Raw genomic sequence first — 14798 nt, 5'->3', positions numbered from 1 at the left:
CCTCTCCTGAGTGCTCACTGACACGCCTCACCTCTCCCTGCAGTTTCCCATCTTAAACCCCACGTTCCCAGATGAGAGAGAGCATTGCTATGGGGAGAGAATAGATGCCTCCCATCCCTGCACCCTCAGCCTACGTGAGAGCAAGAATAGTGCTGGGGGAGAAGGAGCAGGAGGGGAAGGAGGGAGAGCGAGCAGAGAGGTGAATGGAGACATGAAGGAAGGGATCCCAGAGGGGAGAGAAAACCATATTGGATGAGAAGATAGGGCAGGGGAGGCCCAGGGCATCAGGAAGTGAAAGGTTATAGAGAGTTTGCTGGGAGTGTGAAAACAGCAACTCACCAACCTGTTCCCTCCAAGCAGCCACCATCAAAAAGCTCCAGGCCCTTCCACCTGCCCCCACTCCTACTGCCTCCCCACCAGCCCCATTCAGCTGACGGCCTGCTGCTCTCCCCAGTCTCCTGTTCCTGCCAGGCACTGCCTGTCCTTCAGACCCTTCCAAACGCTGCCCCATCCCTCAATCTCTGGTCCCTTCCCAATCCCGATGTGTCTCCTTCTTTGCACTCTCATGATTTCCCACTGTGCTCTCCCTGTACTCTAGCACCAGGGTTCTCGTCACTGAGCATATTTTATTTCCTCGCCTCTCCATTTTGTCACTTGAAATATCTCTGTTTCTCTCTCTAATCTCTGAATTTTAGCATTTACACTTCATTTCCTCTCTTTCCAAACTCTGAATTTTTAATCCTCGGTTGCTGGGCATTTAAGAACAGACCCGTAATTCAGTTTGCTCCTGTTCCACAGACCACGGCTCTGGCCCCCAGGCAGGGAGGGGGATGTGAGCAGGAACAGCCCTGATGAGCTGGCGAGTAGAAGGAGCTGTGTCTTTGGCCCCGTGATAGGGGCTAGGACATGTCAGTGGCTCTGCAGCCAGGCTGGGCAGTGAGCCCAGCAAGCTTTGCAGGTCGCACTGCACATGAAGGCAGAGGAGGGACAGGAGTAGACACAATAGTGTCTGGATTTACTGCTGTATGTCAGGCCATGGCTACACAACCTCCCTCCCCTCCCGATGTGCTGTGAAATGCAGGACGCTTGTGAGCTCTGCCCCAAGCAATGAACTCCCCTCTCATGGTAACAGTCAAAACGTTTTGCTTCTTTCCCCTGACAGCAGCTGAGATTGGGACATTGATAGAATCTGAACTTCAGTTACCTTCTTGTACAGGTGGTGCAGAACTTCCCAGCCCTGAAAACACAGAATCAGAGATGGGAACTCATCTGAACAAGCATATTCACAGAAATTAGTGTTGTATAGAGGGAGGCCACTCGTCCAGGATTAAAATGGCCAGGCCTCTGTTTGAGAGGTTTGTCCGCTATCCAGCACAGGGTCTAAAATGGATGTGATTTTGTCCAGTGTTGCATGGGGGACATCACTCTGCACCCTCCATCTCTGAAAAATGGTGTCCCCCATGCGGCATAACCTCACATGCACCATCACGCCAATGAGGATGGGGTGACACGGGTGGGCCCAAACCAATCCCGACAGTCTGGAAATGTCCAGTGTTCTGGGAATGACTGAGTGGCCCCTTATGCGTATAAAATGTTAACACTGGGAAAAAGATAAGTTCTAGAGTTCAGCATAAAGTAAACAATCCCCAAATACACGTGTGAGCATTTCTCTGTCAGTGGCTACAATTTTAACAGATTCTTTTTTTCCTTAGCAGGATTTCTATCACTTTTATAAAAAGAAAAGGAGTACTTGTGGCACCTTAGAGACTAACCAATTTATTTGAGCATAAGCTACAGCTCACTTCATCGGATGCTACTTTGAAACCTATCACTTCTATAGTAATTAATAATCATAAATTAGACTTTCCCTTCTGACACTCTGAAGTGACATTGCAAGCCTGCTAACAAAGACCTGGTCCAGCTGCCATTCATGTCGCTGGACAATCTCCCCTGGAATTCAATGCGAGTAGGCCTGAGGCATAAAGGGGAATTTTGAAAGGGATGGGAGCAGGGCTGCCAACAGAATTGAGGATAGTTTCCCTCACCCAGCCCTTCAGTGCTGACCGGCCAGCTGCCCAGGACTCTGGCGGTGAGTTAAAGGGGCCGGGGCTCTGGCCACCGCCACGGTCCCTTAATAATCTGCAGGCCCCAGGGCAGTTGCCCCTTTTGACTCCCCCCGCACCCGTCGGCAGCCATGGATGGAAGAAAAAGGTTTTCTTTTGGTTCCTGTGATATGATATAAAGGCTGGGGCATAGGAGAAGGTTTGATATTTTCCCTTCCTAGTTGTCCACTGTAACAGGTTTTTGTCCCTGCAGAGAGTCTACTGGGGTCAGGGGTCACCCTCCTTAACTAAACGTAGAGAATAAGCATAAACTTGTTGGCTTTGGGTCCAATTTTCAAAATCCCCAAAGTGCCTAGGCCCCATTTTCCAAAGGATCCTGGGAGTCTCAGTCCAGTCTTCTCTCCCCACCACCAAACTCATGTCCATGTTACCCTTCCCCAGTCTACGGACCCTGACCTACTGCTCAGGCTTTTACCTCCTGTCCTGTCCCAGCCTGTGCCATATAGTTTAGGAGTTTGGTGTGTGACCAGCACAGATGTCTCTTTTAGTCCACTGATTCTTAGCACAAGCAAAAGATAAAGAAAACTTTCTGGCAAGCATGTGGTTTGTGGTGCAAAAATGAGCAAATGCAAATAACGTGTGTCCATTTCTTTGGCTCATATTCCTCTGCTCTCTTGTTAATTTCCAAAGCTGGATGGTTCATCTTCCTGTCTGACTCTGGCAAAGACCGGACTAACTCAGCAGCCATATACACCCGTCACTCACTCAGCCCTTGCCCAGCGTGGAGCAGGAGCGGTGACTGGGGGCAGGGAGGGCCTGTGCTGGTGCAGGGTCCCGCTGAGAAATGAAAGGGTCTGAGCGGAAGGGGCAGGGGAAGGGCATCCTGCCCTGTCACTAGTGAAATGGGGGCACTAGGACCCTGCGGCAGCAGATGATGCAGGGAGGTAGCAAGGAGCTGCAGGGGAGAGACAGGGACACTCTGGGGCCCAGCGAGGTGCAAGGGGGGCAACAAGGGGGGGCCGGGGGACACTCAGGGGAGGCACGGGGGGGGCAGCAGGTGGGGCCGGTGGCCCCCGGGCCCTCAATATTGCTGGAGCCACGAGCCCATATAACTCACTGCTGCGGCTTGCCAGTAGGGCCGTACCAGGGCGTATCGGCTTCCTTTCACCTCTGCTGTTATTGCCTGTAAAGCTCCTTTCTCCACTCCCGCTACCCTGCTGTTCTCTGGCAACATATTGTGTCCCTGGGGTTGGCCCATTAGCCAGTTTCCCGTGTGTGTGTTTTATGATACAATCTCCAATTCCATGATCACACACGGTTTTTGCCACAGGACCCCTGCCTCATTCTTTCACTGCCCAGGATGGATGCACAAGGGGTGAGAATTAAGGGCATACAGGGCAGCATAAAACTGGCATTTCCTAACTACCAAGTGTTTTACATTTCAACCTAAATCATCTTCTGTTCAGGGGGGTTGTGCAATATTCTGTGCTTGTATCATGTCCCCTCTTGCTCCTCTCTTTTAAAGGTAAAAATCCCCCGTTTTTTCAATCTCTCCTCGTGCTGATTCTCATTGCCTTTCTCTGAGCCCCCTTTTCTTCTTCGGTACCCTTTCTGAGGTGGGGTGAGAAGTACCCAACACAGTACTCCAGATGAGGGCAAAACACTGATTTCTATAACGGCTGTATAATATCTCCATGTTGTTCACCATCCCCCTTTTATGGATTCTCAGATTTTGTTTGACCTTTTCCCCAGAGCTGCGCAGTGAGCAGAGGGTTTTGTCAAGCTGGCCACAGTGAATTCCAGGTTGCATGACTGAGGCCTTGGCTACACCTGCACGTTATAGCGCAATAGAGCCGCCCAGAGCGCTCTCCCTCACTCCCCGTCCACACCGGCAAGGCACGTAGAGCGCTCCGACTCCCTGGCTAGAGCGCGGCTGGTCCTCCACCTCCCCGGCAGGGATAAGGTTTGCTGCGTATTGGGTGAGACTCTGCAGCGTCAGTGTGGACGAGGAGTAACATTACAGCGCTCTGACTGCCCTCCGGAAACGTCCCATCATCCCATTAACTGAAGTGACCGCTCTTGTCTTTGTTGAGAACTCCGGCAGGAATGCGGAAGTGGCCCTTTCGAAGCTCCATTTTGGAGACCCGGCTGCTTATCAGCTTGGAGAAACAGCGACTGTTTGCTTTGAGTAACTGGAGAGAGAGGCGGGGTCTGAACTTACAGACAGCGTGCTGACACACTCTCAGCACCCCAAAACCCACTCTCTCTCCCCCCACATACACACAACACACTCCACCCCACCCCACGCCCATTTGAAAAGCACGCTGCAGCCACTTGAATGCTGGGATCGCTGCCCATAATGCACGGCTCCCAATGCCGCCGCCAATGTGGCCACGCCCCTGCGCTGTCAGCTCTCAGTGTGGACAGACTGCGGCGCTTCCCCTACTGCGCTCTCTGAAGGCTGGTTTAACCCAAAACGCTCTACAGCTGCCAGTGTAGCCAAGCCCTGAGCTGCTGATGCACTTATTTTCAAACCCTGTAATGTGAATGAGTCGCTCAATTTTTTCCCTCCATGATATGTTCATTTATCACCAGGGCACTTCATATCCCACCAGGTTTCCCTTTCACACAGCTTGGGGCGGGAGAGGTCCCTCTGAACCGCCTCACAGTCTTCACTGGACTTGACTAGCCAACCTCAGCTGTGGCCCTCTGGAAGAAGAATCATTCCCCAAAGGGACCACTCCCGAAATCCCCTGTGCATCCCTCTATTCCTCTCCCACTCCCTAACCTCACCCCTCCCCAGACCACTCATCTCCTGCCGCATCTTCCCCAAGGAATTCCAGAGCGCACACTGGCTCTCTCTGTGCCCTTACTGGCTTCTCATGCAGCTTGGATCCTGCCGTGTGTCTGGGGGGTTGCAGTCAGTGTGTGATGGGGTCTCGGTATCTCTGTGTGTGACCTATGGGGGTCTGTGTGCAGTGAATGTGCTAAGCCCTGCTGGCTGCCATGTACCTGTGCCACGGCTAGAGCGGCAGCAGCAGCTGTCTGGGCACATGCAACCCTGTTAGGGCTTCTGAAAATTGAAATGAGCAGCCTAGACATTAACCTGGCCCTGGCCAAGCCCTTTGTCCACCCCTCCCGCCCTGAGCCTCCAGCCCCATCAGGGACTCTAACAGCATCTCGCTGAGAATCCTCTGAGCTTCCAGTGGGCACAAAAGAGCTCCTTGGGCACCCAAAATCACAACGTTGGCCAGACAAACCTTTGAGTCTTTTCACCTTAGTACAGAGCCATCCCTGCCCCAAAGAGCTCGTGTAAAATATTAACTGTATGACAAAAGGGGACTGGAAGTCTCAGGGCAGGGAGAGCTTTGGATATCGATGCAATAGGAGCTGTAGTTACCTGGGCAGACGATGTTTCTTCTCCAGTCTGAAACCAAACACAGAGAGAGGGATGAGAACTCAGCTGAGTGAATGCAGCAACACCAGGGCTCTGGGATGAAGAGCAGCTGGCTTAAGCTGAACCCGGGCAAGAGCAAAGTGAATGAGAAGAAGGGACACATTTTGAAGAACGAGATGAGACTCTGCCCTTCATTTAATTGAATCTGTACAGACCCCATTCACCAAAGTTGAGGTGCAAAGACTAGGTGACCTGGTAGCATCAGTGTCTAAACATCCCAGCTCACTAGGCCCAGGGCTACCCTGGGGTGGGTGCGGGGAAGATCGACCTAAGATGCACAACTTCAGCTATGGGAATAGCGTAGCTGAAGTCGACGTATTCAGGTCGACTTACTTCGGTGTCCTCACGGTGGCGAGTCAATAGCTGCCGCTCCCCCGTCGACTCCGCTTGCGCCTCTCGCGGCGGTGGAGAACCGGAGTTGACGGGAGAGCGCTCGGGGACTGATTTATCGCGTCTACACTAGATGGGATAAATCAACCCCCGATAGATCGATTGCTACCCGCCAATCCGCCCTAGGAAACTCTGCCTCTTCCTGGAGGCAGGAATCTGGCCAGTGATCCCTGCCTCTGCCACCGCCAGGCCGGGTTACTGTCGATCACTGAATCCACAGCTGAGTGTGAAGGCTCCAGCTGGTACCGAATGCAGCTGCCGGCCTTCTCCAGGGCTTAGGCCACAGTGAACCCATCAGGCCCATGTTCCAGTCCCTTCACTGGCTCCCAGTCCCCTTCTGATGCCAGTCTAAGGCCTTGGTTTTAATCTGCAAATCAATTAAAGAATCCAGCCCCAGTGGAGGCTGTTTGTGAGCCATCGAGGTAGGAGGCTACAGAGGCCCCTGCTCCGCCCCCACCCCACCTCATTCCACCCCCTTCCTGAAGTCCCCAGCCCCACCCTGCCTCTTCCCCTCCTCCCTCCAAAGCATGTCACATCCCCGCTCCTCCCCTTCCTTCCCAAAGCATCCTGAGTGCCGTGAAACAGCTGTTTTGCGGCAGGTGGGAGGCACTGGGAGGGAAGGGGAAGAGTTGGTCAGCGAGGCCGCCACTGGGCACTGGGGGGAGGGGGGAGCTTGGCTGTGGGTGGGTGCAGAGCACCCGCTAATTTTTCCTTGTGGGTGCTCCAGGGCTGTCGGCACCTATGGCCAGTGGTGACAGCAAGAGCAGCAGCAGCAAGCCAGTTGTAGAGGTGCAGGCAGCAGCGGACACCTTGCTCAATGTCCCCCCCAGCACCACACACACACACACGCCTTTCAGGGGTGGGAGGTGAATCCATGTGAGGGCACCTCTGAACTCTGGGTCTTGGCTGATTAAGAACAACCACCTGTGAGTGGGCTGCAGTGGCAGGAGAGGGGAGTGGTGTGTTACAGGTCATTCGCTCATTGGATTTTCACACGGCAAGGTGGGAAACTGAGGCAAAGGACACTGACCAATGTACTGTGCCCAGCGGTGTTTGCTTAGGGTCACATGCTTTTGAACCATGGCTGTGGTCTTTCCCCAAAACAATGCTGGGTTCCCTTTGCCTTGTAATAAAAGTTTTCTTTTGTTATACTCAGGGCGGGTGAGTGGGAAGTTTTGTCTCTTACCCTGTATCTACACTAGCATGTCCCTGACTGACAAAAGTTTCACCGACAAAAGCACCGGTGTGGACAGTGCTATGTCGGCGGGAGACACTCTCCCACCGACATAGCTACTGTCGCTCTTTGGGGGTGATTAAATTATGCTGGTGGGAGGTCAGCATAGAGCGGCTACACAGGAGAGCCCATTGCAGGGAGGCTGCAGTGGTACGGCTGTGCCGCTATAAGCCTTAAAGGGGCCATTATAGAGGCTCAGGAGTGAAATTTGCCCAGATTATTGGGTGGGGTCTTAAGGTTTTTCTGCTTTGTATTGCTAAGAGGAACCCTTCACACTGCACCCAGTCCTTGGTGCTGCCGACTCCACCTGGCAGAAGGGTGAGAGATCGAGAGATCCAGAGATAGTTTCAATAGCACGGAAAAGGCTGCATTCGAGTAATAGAAACACTTACCAAGTTCACGTTGAAGATCATCTAGGTAACAAAGAAAAAGAAACAAATACACACTAATTAAGTGCATCTCTTCTAGGATGGAATCAACCCCAGCCTCCCATCATGCAGCCTGTCCCTCTCAAACCCATTGGTCCAGGCAATGGGCACGGAAACTCCTGAGGTCTGGGGAGAAGAGTCCCTTTCCAACCCACGGGCAGGACACGGAGCACCTGCGAAGCCCCATAGAGTGTGGCTACACAGCAGCTGAATACCCCCAACTGACCCATGGCAGCTAACTAGGCTCACAAGACATGGGCTGGGGGCCTGGAAAATTGGGGTGTGGACATTTGGGCTCATTTTGTGTCTACACTAGAGTAAAGTATCAAAAAATAACTGATTATCTGCATGGATTTACAGTTCTGAAAGTTTTGAATTCCCGAGGGAATTAGGGCCAGATTTTTAAAGGTATTTAGGTTCCTAACTCCCACTGATTTCAGTTGGCATTAGGTGTCCAAATACCTTTAAAAAGCTACCCTTAGAGCCCATTCCCGCTTCCTTGCATATTACATGTTCCCATTCACTTTGCTGGGAGCGTTAGATGTGCACGGAATGTAATATTGGGCCCTAAAATTATCAACATTATTCTTCTAGTGATGTAACTTGTGCATTTAGTGTTGGATCCTACACTCGTTGAAATCAAAGGCACAGCTCTAAGTGATGTTAGTGGTGCAGCATCAGGGCATTCATGTTTTTCTCCTTTAAAAAATAAAACACGAGTAAACAAATTAGTACAAAGTTTTCCTTGTTGGAGAAAAGGGCACAACACTTACTGATTTTTGTATCACGTTTCCCTAAAAAACAGAAATAAATATAAATTATTGTTAGGAGCATTTTTCTCATGGATATACGGTTGTCTGAGTTTTGTGAAAGTCGAACATCGTGCCTCACTTTTCATATTACCACTTGGGGTGAAATTGATCAGGGTTAATCTCATCCCAATTTCCTTTTAACATTAAATGAAAAAATGAACAACTCCTCCTCCAATATAATTACACACAAGATCCAGATTGGACCCAATTATTTACTTGTCAGATGAGGCAAGAGGACATTTGAGGGCACAGAGTCTTCCTGGTCCCCCATGTCATGGTGCCTCCAGCACCATGTGGATTTCACCCTCAGAGAAGATACATTTCAAAGAACATTTTCTTTCTGATTTCCTCTTACCCACATACTGAATAATTATCAAAATATTATCCCTGATATTTCATGTGATTTTCAAATTGATCTCTGTTTAATAATTATCATCATAAATAATAAACAGCAAACAACTTAATGGAAAAGGTTCTATGTGGAGAAAAATTGAACTTACTGATTTCTCCAAGATGTTTCCCTGAAGAAATGAAATAAAGCAAACAGATGTAAATACAAGTTATTTAAGAAGATTTCCAGTTAATGGGGATTTCAAGGAGTGTTTTCATGATATGAATGCCTGGCCCCTAAATACCAAACATTTCATTCATGTTTTACTGACCATGTGGCCATACTAGAGTTAAGTGTCCAACAGTAACTGACTATTTTCAAGGATTTACAAATGCAGGAACACCAGGGCTCTGGAATGAAGAGCAGCTGGCTTAAGCTGAACCCAGGCAAGAGCAAAGTGATTCAGAAGCAGAGACACATTTTGTAGAACTAGATAAGACTCTCCCCTTCATTCCAGTCAATTTGTACAGCTCCACATTCACCAAAGTCGAGGTGCAAAGACTCAGGTCCTATGTGACCCTTCACTAGGCCTAGGTAACCAGGTAGCATCAGTGTCTAAACATCTCAGCTCACTAGGAAACTCTGCACCATCTTGGGGGCAAGAATCTGGCCACAGTGATCCCTGCCTCTGCCACCGCCAGGCCGGGTTACTGTAGATCACTGATTGTACAGCTGAGTGTGAAGGCTCCAGCTGGTACCTAATGCAGCTGCCGCCTTCTCCAGGGCTTAGGCCACAGTGAACCCATCAGACCCATGTTCCAGTCCCTTCACTGGCTCCCAGTCCCCTTCTGATGCCAGTCTAAGGCCTCGGTGTTAAACTGCAAATCAATTAAAGAATCCAGCCCCACTGGAGGCTGTTTGTGAGCCATCCGGGTAGGAGGCTACAGAGGCAGAGCGTTGTATAGGGCACCCAGGTTGCAGGGTGGGACTGACACAGCTACCCATTACTCTGGATTGTACCCTGGGTATGTCACAGTGTTACGAATTACACCTTGTAGGACACGCACACCAATGCTACGAATTACACCTGATAGGACACGCACACAACTGCTGCGAATTACACCAGGTAGGACACACACACCAATGCTGCGAATTATACCTGATAGGACACGCACAGTTCGAATCTAGGCTGAGGCACACAAACAAAGTCCACAACTGCAGAGTTCCCAAAAAACACTAAGTTTATTACGCTCGAGCGTGGTGCCCCCCTGCTAGCCAGGAGGGGACCCTGAATACAGATTATACAAAGGTTATATACTTTTTAGCAAAGCACGTTGCCCTCGTGCATCGGAAACCTTAGCCAATAAACAAACCCTTTTCTTATCTACCACCTATCCCTGCTTGGTGCATTCCTCGTGCTATACCAGCATGTTAATTACACAGTATGGTCCTAAAGCCATGCATCAGTAACTTTTATTATCAGGTTGGGAGGTCTCACATCAAAGGCCAGGAGATAGGGAGTTAGGGACTGACAAAAAAACAGATACCAGGAGTCAAGGCAGGCTGGAGACAAGGAGGAGGATTTTTACAGGAATGCAGGAGACACACTCCTCCTGGTGCATGATGTGCTTGCTTTTAGACAATGGTGGGCCCCAAAGCAAAATGGAGTCACATGTGCTAACTTTTCCTTAACAACAGTCACACCCTGAATTAAAACTCACTGGCTAAGCAGGGGGCAGAGATGCCAAAGCCCAGTGAAAATCAGAAGGGGTGGGGACAGGTGTTCCTGCCTGATGCTGTGAATTCCCCTTCGAGATCCCTAGGTACCATTTCACCCTCCCCTCCCCTTTCCTGTGTTGAAAGCCAGAGCTGATTAGACTCCATGGAGAGCCCTTGTTTCAGTTCAGTGGTTGCAAGAGCTGAAACCATTGATGAGGAGGCCTGGGGCCAAGTCGCAGACCTGGTGTGGGGACAGGGCTGCAGGGAACAGCCTGGAGACGCAGCAGGAGACACGGCCTGCTGGAGCCCCTGGGCAGGTCGGGGAACCTCAGAAGGCGCCACTGCGGAAGTGGCAGTGGGTGGCCAGCAGCAGCCGTGGTAACCCCAGTGGAGCTGAGCGGTGGCAGAGGGAACAGCAGCAGAGAAACCAGCAGAACCCGCGGCAGAGGCATCAGCCAGCAGGGCAGAGACAGCAGCCGCCGCGAGCCAGTTCCAGAGGCAGGAGTGACAGCAGAGGCGTTGCTCCATGTCCCTCACCCTTTTTCAGGGATGGGAGGCAGTGAGCAGCCAGGGGCCTAGGTGCCGACTTCCCCTCTGGCTGGTGGGTGCTCGACCCCCTGCTCCACCCCAGGCCTCGCCCCCACTCCACCCCTTCCCCCAAACCCCTACCCCACCTCTTCCCACTCCTGCTCCACCCCCCCATTCCTCCCCTTCCCCAAGTCCCCACCCCTGCTCCGCCCCCGCCCCACCTCATTCCACCACCTTCTCGAAGACCCCGTCCCCACCTCGCCTTTTCCCCGCCTCCTCCCCCAAGCGTGCCGCATCCCCGCTCCTCCCCCTTCTTCCTAGAGAATTCTGAGTGCCGTGAAACAGCTGTTTTGCAGCAGGCACTGGGAGGGAGGGGGAAGAGTTGGTCAGCGAGGCCCTCAATGGGTGAGATGCGCTGGTGGGAGGGGGAAGCTTGGCTGTGGGTGCGTACAGAGCACCCACAAACTTTTCCCCATGGGTGCTCCGGGGCTGTCGGCACCTATGGCCAGTGGTGACAGCGACAGCAGCAGCAGCAAGCCAGTTGCAGAGGTGGAAGCAGCAGCGGACGTGTTGCTCAATGCCCCCCACACCCCACACACACCTTTCAGGGGTGGGAGGTGAATCCATGTGAGGGCACCTCTGAACTCTGGGTCTTGGCTGATTAAGAACAACCACCTGTGAGTGGGCTGCAGTGGCGGGAGAGGGGAGTGGCATGTTACAGGTCATTCACTCATTGGATTTTCACACAGCAAGGTGGGAAACTGAGGCAAAGGACACTGCCCAATGTACTATGGGGTGGGAGTTTGCTTAGGGTAACATGCTTTCGAATCATGGCTGTGGTGTTTCCCCAAAACAATGCTGGGTTCCTTTTCCCTTGTAATAAAAGTTTTCTTTTGTTACACTCAGGGCGCGTGAGTGGGCAGTTTTGTCTCTTATCCTGTGTCTCCACTAGCACTTTTGTCAGTAAAACTTTTGTCAGTCGGGGAATGAAGAAAGCAGGCCCCCAACTGACAAAAGTTTCACTGACAAAAGCACCGGTGTGGACAGTGCTATGTTGGCGGGAGACACTCTCCCACCGACATAGCTACTGCCGCTCGTTGGGGGGGGTTAAATTATGCTGGTGGGAGGTCGGCATAGAGCGGCTACACGGGAGAGCCCATTGCAGGGCAGCTGCAGGGGTACGGCTGTGCCGCTATAATCCTTAAAGGGGCCATTGTAGAGCCTTAAAAAGGCTCAGGAGTTAAATTTGCCCAGATTATTGAGTGGGTTCTTCTTAAGTGTTTTCTGTTTTGTATTGCTAAGAGGAACCCCTGACATTGAACCCAGTCCTTGGTGCTGCCGACTCCACCTGGCACAAGGGTGAGAGATCGATAGATCCAGAGATAGTTTCAACACCACGGAAAAGGCTGCATTCGCGAAATAGAAACACTTACTAACTTCTCTTTGAAGATCATCTAGGACAGGGGTTCTCAAACTGGAGGTCGGGACCCGTCAGGGAGTCACGAGGTTTTTACATGGGAGGGGGGTCATAATCTGTCATCCTCCACCCCAAACTCCCCTTTACCTCAATCATTTATAATGTTGTTAAATATATAAAAAAATGTTTTTAATTTATTAGGGGGGGTCGCACTCAGAGACTTGCTATGTGAAAGGGGTCACCAGTAAAAAACTTTGAGAGCCACTGATCTAGGTAACACAGAATCAGAAACAAATAAACACCCATGGAATCAAATGCAGCCTCCCATCATGCAGCCTGTTCCTCTCAAACCCATTGATCCAGGCAATGGGCAGGGAAACTACTCAGATCTGGGGAGAAGAGTCTCTTTCCAACCCACAGGCAGGGCACGGAGCACCTGCGAAGCCCCATAGGGTGTGGCTACACAGCAGCTGAATACCCCCAATTGACCCATGGCAGCTAACTAGGCTCACAAGACATGGGCTGGGGGCCTGGAAAATTGGGGTGTGGACATTTGGGCTCATTTTGTGTCTACACTAGAGTAAAGTATCAAAAAATAACTGATTATCTGCATGGATTTACAGTTCTGAAAGTTTTGAATTCCCGAGGGAATTAGGGCCAGATTTTTAAAGGTATTTAGGTTTCTAACTCCCACTGATTTCAATTGGCATTAGGTGTCCAAATACCTTTAAAAAGCTACCCTTAGAGTCCATTCCCGCTTCCTTGCATATTACATGTTCCCATTCACTTTGCTGGGAGCTTTAGGTGTGCACGGAATGTAATATTGGGCCCTAAAATTATCAACATTATTCTTTTAGTGATGTGACTTGTGCATTTAGTGTTGGATCCTACACTCGTTGAAATCAAAGGCACAGCTCTAACTGATGTTCGTGGTGCAGCATCAGGGCATTCATGTTTTTCTCATTTAAAAAATAAAACATGAGGAGACAAATTTGTACGACTTTTTTTGTTGGAGAAAAGGGCACAACACTTACTGATTTTTGTATCACGTTTCCCTAAAAAAAAGAAATAAATATAAATTATTGTTAGGAGCATTTTTCTCATGGATATACGGTTGTCTGAGTTTTGTGAAAGTCGAACATCGTGCCTCACTTTTCATATTACCAGTTGGGGTGAAATTGATCAGGCTTAATCTCATCCTAGTTTCCTTTTAACATTAAATGAAAAAATGAACAACTCCTCCTCCAATATAATTACACACAAGATCCAGATTGGACCCAATTATTTACTTGTCAGATGAGGCAAGAGGACATTTGAGGGCACAGAGTCTTCCTGGTCCCCCATGTCATGGTGCCTCCAGCACCATGTGGATTTCACCCTCAGAGAAGATACATTTCAAAGAACATTTTCTTTCTGATTTCCTCTTACCCACATACTGAATAATTATCAAAATATTATCCCTGATATTTCATGTGATTTTCAAATTGATCTCTGTTTAATAATTATCATCATAAATAATAAACAGCAAACAACTTAATGGAAAAGGTTCTATGTGGAGAAAAATTGAACTTACTGATTTCTCCAAGATGTTTCCCTGAAGAAATGAAATAAAGCAAACAGATGTAAATACAAGTTATTTAAGAAGATTTCCAGTTAATGGGGATTTCAAGGAGTGTTTTCATGATATGAATGCCTGGCCCCTAAATACCAAACATTTCATTCATGTTTTACTAACCATGTGGCCACACTAGAGTTAAGTGTCCAACAGTAACTGACTATTTTCAAGGATTTACAATTCTGAAAGGTTTGAATTTCTTATGGAATTAGGGTCTGATTTTTCAAGGCATTGAGAAGCCTATCTCTCATTGATTTCAGTGAGAGTTAACTGACCAAATACCTTTAAAAATCTAGCCATTAGAGCCCAATCCTGCTTCCTTGTATTCTCTCTCACATTCCCATTGGCTGTGCTGGGAGCTCTGCGGATGCAGACTGGAATTTCTGGCCCTCAAATTATCACCATTATTTTTTAACGATATGACTTGTGCTTTCAGTGCTTAATCCTCCACTCATTGAAGTCAATGGCAAAGATCTAACTGATGTTAGTGACGCAGTATCTGGGCTTTCATCTTTTTCTGGTTAAAAAAACTCCACCCCAAAAATTCACAGATAAACAAAGAAATACCCTGATGAAGAGACAAATTTGGACAAAAGTTTTACTTGTTGGAGGAAAGAGCACAACATTTACAGATTTCTACACCCCGTTCCATTAAAAATAAACAGAAATAAATATAAATTATTAGGAGCATTTTTGCCTTGGTTATACAGTTGTCTGCATTTCGTGAAAGTTGCACAGTGATTATACAATTCATGAGCCTTTGAGGGGTTTCATGTTCTCTACACCAGGAGAAAAAGGTTTCCC

At 49.5% G+C, this 14798-nt stretch overlaps 1 protein-coding gene across 3 annotated transcripts in view; it reads right to left on the bottom strand.

The window, feature by feature from the left end:
* The window catches only part of LOC140898082 (butyrophilin subfamily 1 member A1), a 38894-nt gene that overhangs the window by 1004 nt on the left and 23092 nt on the right, over positions 1–14798 (bottom strand). For 2 of the 3 annotated variants that reach the window (XM_078848535.1, XM_078848537.1), the window contains 7 exons: positions 13953–13973; positions 13414–13434; positions 8885–8905; positions 8346–8366; positions 7537–7557; positions 5464–5490; positions 1205–1237 (listed from right to left, as the gene is read on the bottom strand). In XM_078848535.1, the coding sequence (XP_078704661.1) occupies positions 1205–1237; positions 5464–5490; positions 7537–7557; positions 8346–8366; positions 8885–8905; positions 13414–13434; positions 13953–13973 (165 nt within the window). The remainder of the gene's footprint in view (positions 1–1204; positions 1238–5463; positions 5491–7536; positions 7558–8345; positions 8367–8884; positions 8906–13413; positions 13435–13952; positions 13974–14798) is intronic. The other variant, XM_078848536.1, reaches the window with a different exon arrangement.

The sequence above is a fragment of the Lepidochelys kempii genome, chromosome 14 (assembly GCF_965140285.1).
Source record: "Lepidochelys kempii isolate rLepKem1 chromosome 14, rLepKem1.hap1, whole genome shotgun sequence".
NCBI lineage: Eukaryota > Metazoa > Chordata > Testudines > Cheloniidae > Lepidochelys > Lepidochelys kempii.
The sequence above is the reverse complement of the archived record's forward strand: the minus strand, read 5'-3'. Positions and strand labels throughout refer to the sequence as shown.